The sequence below is a fragment of the Scyliorhinus canicula genome, chromosome 23 (genome assembly GCF_902713615.1).
Source record: "Scyliorhinus canicula chromosome 23, sScyCan1.1, whole genome shotgun sequence".
Taxonomy (NCBI): domain Eukaryota; kingdom Metazoa; phylum Chordata; class Chondrichthyes; order Carcharhiniformes; family Scyliorhinidae; genus Scyliorhinus; species Scyliorhinus canicula.
Window position 1 is genome coordinate 15,341,787 of NC_052168.1, and position 6,390 is coordinate 15,348,176.

At 43.3% G+C, this 6,390-nt stretch overlaps 1 protein-coding gene across 5 annotated transcripts in view; it reads right to left on the reverse strand.

Moving 5' to 3' along the window:
• LOC119956594 (SUMO-conjugating enzyme UBC9) overlaps positions 1–6,390 on the reverse strand; it is a 52,074-nt gene that overhangs the window by 22,445 nt on the left and 23,239 nt on the right. For all 5 annotated transcript variants that reach the window (XM_038783928.1, XM_038783925.1, XM_038783929.1 and 2 more), the window contains one exon: positions 2,850–2,935. In XM_038783928.1, the coding sequence (XP_038639856.1) occupies positions 2,850–2,915 (66 nt within the window). In that variant the 5' untranslated portion in view covers positions 2,916–2,935. The remainder of the gene's footprint in view (positions 1–2,849; positions 2,936–6,390) is intronic.

A 6,390-nucleotide genomic window follows, 5' to 3' on the forward strand; every position in this document is an offset into this window, starting at 1 on the left:
ACTGCCTTTTGGAGCAAGGGAGTTCCAGAGGCTCATAGCTCAGAGAAAAAAGTTATCCTCATCCGTTTTAAATGGGCAACTCCTGATCTTTAAACAGTGACGCCTAGCTCTAAATTCTCCCACAAGAGGAAATATTCTCTCCACATGCACCCTATCAAGTCTCCTCGGGAATGTTAAATGTTTTAATCAAGTCGCCTCAACTCCTATGAACTTCAGCAGATATAAGCCTAGCTTGTCCAGTCTTTCCTCATGACAATCTGTCCACTCCAGGTATTAGACTAGAAAATAAGGCGACCAATACAGTACACAGTACTCAAGATGTGGTCTCACTAATGTCTTGCATAGCTGAAGCATCTCCCTACTCTTGCATCCAGTTCCTCTTGTTTCTCCTCAACAATCCCACCTGTCCTAATAGCTCAGTGTCAATATTTTGCCAAGACCCCTCTGGAGCACCGTGGGACATTTTACAACGTTAAAGATATGATATAGGGCGACACGGCGGCGCAGTGGTTAGCACTGCTGCTTCACGGCACCAAGGACCTGGGTTCGATCCCAGTCCTGGATCACTGTCCATGTGGAGTTGGCACATTCTCCCCCATGTCTGCGTAGTTCTTACCCCCGCAACCCAAAGATGTGCCCCTTAATTGGAAAAGCTAAAAATTAAAAATAATAAAGACATGATATAAATGAAATTGGTTTATGAACAATTTATTTTATTTTTAAATACAAAAAGCCTGCCCTGATACCCTGTTCTATTATACTCAAACGCTATTTTACAATGCTGCTACCCTCTTACTTTCTTCCAACACCAAATCGATCCTGTTCCTCAAACCTGTGACAGGAAAGATATTGGTGGACAAATTCTTGATACTCGGGTCCCTCCTTTTCAAGTAAACCTCCATGGTGGTCAAATATTCTCCACCTCCAGATGAGGTGGATCTATCGCTATAATATTGCAAAAGCAAGCAGATTCTATTACTGACCCTGTATAATATAAAGTTCACATAGCTGCCTATTTGGTGAATCATAACAGCTACCCACACAAGATTGCATAAGTCAATTTCGAATAATTCCAATCTGCAAATCAATTTATCTTGCAGATTCTGATTGGAAACAGTTAAATATATTGTCAATAATTTCATGCCTGGACCAAGGGACGTGACCCACTTGGGGAGGTCAATACTGGTTCTGCGGCTTGAAAGATTTGTGAAACTCTGGTTTAAATCACCATTTAATTTCTGGTATACAGGGAACCACTTTTAAATAAATGCATTTTTACAGAACACTCCCAAATTCCTGCCCCTCAGAACAACAACGCCAACGTTTGTGCATTAAGGCAACTCAGTCATGTCAGAGGGGTATATGTGGTCAACAGACTACTCGCGAGTTGCGTACATAATAATGAGTGCACTATATATATATTCCAGCCTTCCAGATCACATAGATCAGGCATTGTGAAACTCGGGGGTGCGACCCGTGGGTGGGTCGCAGGCGGGTGTCGGGAGAGTCGCGGAGTCGTCCGTCGCAGCGCTCCCGAACGCGCAAATCTGCGCGCAACAGCATGTTGTGAATAACGCCGGCTGCAAGCGGCCTTCAAAATGGCCACGAACATGTAAAAAAAAATGCGGCCACCCTGTACATGCGCGCCAGATCATCAGCGGCATGCGCAAAACTATGCGCATGCGCCCTGATAATCAGGCACGCATGCACATTGCAGCCACTTCTTTTTTTTTTTTTTTAAATGGTTGCAGCTTTTGTTTTACATGTTATGGGGGGTTTTATTCATTTAATTTTTATTTTTTTCATTTATTTTATTCATTTTATTTTTATTACAAGTTCAGAGGGGGTTTTATTCGATAAAATTTTACAGGAAAAAAATGCAGAACTTTGGACAGATGGAGACGCCATGCTTTCCAACACCGGAAGGCTTCACCTTCATCCAACAGGTTCCATTGGTGTACGAGGGCCAATGGGACCCAAAATCATTTCTTCCATTTTTGTCAGCAGCAAACAAGGTAAGAGAAAATGGTGGGTCGCGCAGGTCGGCCGGCGTGGGTCGCGACGGTCGGCCGGGTTGGGTCCCGAAGGTTGGCTGGTTAGTAAAAAAGAACTCTGACATCTATGCTATTATTAGGGTTCTTTTGTGGAAGGTGAATAAACAATCTGAGCCTAACCCAGTGTGTAGGAGTCCACGGCACAAGATATGCCTCACCTTGTGCCTCATTACACCAAAATATTAAATTCCACAAAAGGTCAACCAACAGAATGCAAAATAATTTCAATTTAACAAAAAGTAGTTGGAAGCGGTAAGAAAGGTCAGATATTTATTTCTTACATATATAAAAAACCTGATTCCCAGGTTATATTCTGTATTTTTAGCCGGAAAGGGCAGCAGGGAGGTGATTACTTTGATCTCGTACAGGTCGCACAGCAGTTTTTCCAATGCAGAAAATCAACCAAAGCAAGCAGTAAAAGCAATTTACATTTGGAACGAGAGAGAAAAGCACACTTAGCCGCAATAGGATACCACTTGGATTACGGATTCAACCTGTGCAGCAATTATCAGGCAGTCAAGCTATTAAGAAACAACGGTTTTCTTCTGTGCTGTACTCTGCTGTAGTTGAATAGCTGCCTTCAGAAAGTGAATATGGAGAAAAATATTTCAGATAGATTTGCTCGTTCCACTACAACCTGAGCAGTGCATTCAACGCTCAAAACGATTCAAGCAAACATCGGTAAAACTTGCACAAAAACAAAATAAGTCTGAAGATCAGAAATCCTTTGAAGGATTCCGCATCTTAAATATTCCTGAACAGGTGGCTGCCATAGCTGCTGAAAAGTATACTTACAAAAGGATGATCCCTTCTCCAGGCTTTCCTTTCCTGTGCAAGTCGACTCAAAGCAATTCCGGACATTGTTTTACTTCAACTGTCCCCTGCAGAATAAACAAGCAATTAGCCGGTCTCAGGTTATGAGACTAATCATTTAGGACTGAGACAAAGATAAATTTCTTCACTGAGAGTTCAGAACCTTTGGAATTCTTTACCCCAGTGGGTTGCAGTTACTCCATCGCTAATATATTTTAGTCTGAGGCAAAGGTTCTTGGTCTTTCAGGGAATCAAGGGACATGTAGAAAGGGTGGGAAAGTGGAAGCGAGGTCAGCGATGATTCTATTGAATGTGGAGCAGGCTCACAGGCTATTTCTACTGTTTATGTATTTATTGCCCAACATTTTAACCCTTTCCTCTCCCCTCACAGGAATTTCAGTACAGTACAAATGACGGGTCATTGAATTTTAAAAACCTGTCCTGAAGGAGCTCTTTGGGAAAAACAAAACAATGATCTAGGGGCCAGCCTCGGGGCTGGTTTAGCACACTGGGCTAAATAGCTGGGTTTTGAATCAGACCCAGGCAGGCCAGCAGCACAGTTAAATTCCCGTACTAGCCTCCCCGAACAGGCACCAAAATGTGGAGACTAGGGGCTTTTCACAGTAACTTCATTTGAAGCCTACTTGTGACAATAAGCAATTTTCATTTCATTTTCATTTCTTCTCCCAAGCTTGCACTGTGTCCATGTGCAGGAGGGCAATAGCTACAGGTCAGTCACTGATAAAGGTAACAATTGTTGGAGCAACTGAGGCAACATGTTAAAAGCACAAAAGTACAAAAGCACAACCGTAAAAATGCAAAAGTAATCACAAATCAACCTGTGCCTATTTCCCCAAAGAAACTAATGCTCATACAGAGGGCAGCACGGTAGCACAAGTGGATAGCACTGTGGCTTCACAGCACCAGGGTCCCAGGTTCGATTCCCCGCTGGGTCACTGTCTGTGCGGAGTCTGCACGTTCTCCCAGTGTCTGCGTAGGTTTCCTCCGGGTGCTCCGGTTTCCTCCCACAGTCCAAAGACGTGCAGGTTAGGTGGATAGGCCATGATAAATTGCCCTTAGTGTCCAAAAAGGTTAGGAGGGGTTATTGGATTACAGGGATAGGGTGGAAGTGAGGGCTAAAGTGGGTCGGTGCAGACTTGATGGGCCGAATGGCCTCCTTTGGCCTCCTTCCACACTATGTTCTTGAAAAAAAAAAAGAGCCACGAGTGGCAAAAGAGAGACAGTGAATAATGAGGAAGGAGTTACAAAGAACTTCACGTCCAGATCTGATACTTGGGAGATAAACAGCTCTGAAAACCCTACCAAAAAGAGAAATATCCAGCAGCCTCATGTCACAAGAGCATAATCTATGTCAACTCAAGCCACTCTCATAGATTTGACATTTTCCACAGTAGGAACAGCACAAAAATCACTGCAGCTTTCAGTGGTAGAAACAAGTAAACCAAACCATGAAAGTTAAAATGATCCACCGCTCAGTCTTTCTGCAATGATATGGAATTGCTTTTTGCTTAATTCTACTGATCTGTTTGGAAATACTCAACCAGGTCTGCCAGCATACATGGAGAGGAATTGAGTTAAATAATTTGATGACCATTCTGATGAAAGATCGCTCGCCTGAAACACCAACATCTATCTGCACAGATTCAACCAGAACTGGATACTTCCCGTGTTTTCAGCTTTAAATTTCACACCTGCCATTTCTTGCTCATGTCCAAATTTTCCATGCTTGCAAATTCCACCACCCCCGTCCCACCACAATATCTCATGCACCCTCCACAAAAAATGTAATTCCCCACATTCTCCACTCCATTGCTAATTGGTGTTTGTACCATATGTTTGCCCACTTAAAAATTCCTCCAGATATTCCAGGCCTTGCCACTTTCCTCCTGTTAGTTTTCAGCACCCAGTTTTTAAGGAATATGTTTCTATATATTCACTGACTTAAGGGGGCAATTGGCAAGCAGCAGTCATAGCAGATCTATGTTTGATATCTGAATCACCTTACTGAAGATCTTCTGATCGCACACGGTTTGCAATTCCAGAGGCACTTTATGATTGAAGAGCAATACAATCTTAGACAAAAACTTCAACAGAACAAATTAGCAGAACTCAATGTACAAACAGCACTCAGCACTGGAACTTGGCCAAGTTTTTTGATAAGTCTAAACCCAATGTAGTGTCAAAACACAAGGTTTCAACGCGAAAGGACATCTTACTATTCCTGCATCCTGCCTTAGACCACAAGACATAGGAACAAAAGTTGGCCATTCAGCCTATTGAATCTGCTCCACCATTCAATGAGATCATGACTCCTCAACTCCACTTTCCACCTTATCCCAGTAACCCTTGATTCCCTTACTGATTTAAAAATTTTATTTCTCAGTTTTGAACATACCCAACCTCTAGGGCCGTCTGCGGTAAAGAATGCTACATATTCACTACTCTCAAGGACCCCTTTGAGATGATGCCTTCTGGACTTAAGACTCTCCTACAAGGAGAAGCAACCTCAGCATCTACCCAGTTAAGCCCCCTGAGAATCCTATATGTCTCAATAAGGTCACCTCTCACTCTAAACTCCAATGAACGCAGGTCCAATCTACTCAACGTCTCCCAAGAAAATCCATCCACACCCAGGATCAACCGAGTGAATCTTCTGTGGACTGCCTCCAATGCCGGTATATCTTTCCATGGGTAAGGGGGCGAAAACTGTTCAGTGTCCAAGGCCCTGTCTAACTAATGCCTTTTATAGCTTTAGCAAGGCTTCCTCATTTGTCTACTTCATTCCCTTTAAAATAAAGGGCAACATTCCATTTGTCTTTCCTATCATCTGCTGAACTTGAATGATAGCATTTTGTGATTCATGCACAAGGACCCACACTTTCCTTTGTGCTGCGCCTTTCTCCATTTAAATATTCAGCTCCTTGCTTCCTCCAAAATGCATAACTTCACATTTTCCTACACGATATTCCACCTGCCAAAATTTGCCCACTCGCTTAACCTGTCCATCTCTCTCTGCAGTCTGTGTCATCCTCACCACTTGCCATCCCACCTACAGTGGTGTCTTCAGCAAACATGGCAATAGTATATTCACTTCCCACATTGCCATTAATATATATATGGCAAATAATTGTGATCCCTAGGTTATCTGGAAACTGCCCTTCTTATCCTAACTGTGTTTTCTAGCTATTAGCCAAACTGCCATTCATGACAGGTGACATATTAGAATTAAGATAACCAGTTACATGTCAAGGGAGGGAGGGAGCGAGAGAAGGGGAGGGGGGGGAGAGAGAGAGAGAGAGAGAGAGAGAGAGAGAGAGAGAGAGAGAGAGAGAGAGAGAGAGAGAGAGAGAGAGAGAGAGAGAGAGAGAGAGAGAGAGAGAGAGGAGAGAAGGAGAGGGAGAGAGAGAGAAGGGAGAGAGAGAGAAGGGAGAGAGAGAGAAGGGAGAGAGAGAGAGAGAGAGAGAGAGAGAGAGAGAGAGAGAGAGAGAGAGAGAGAGAGAGA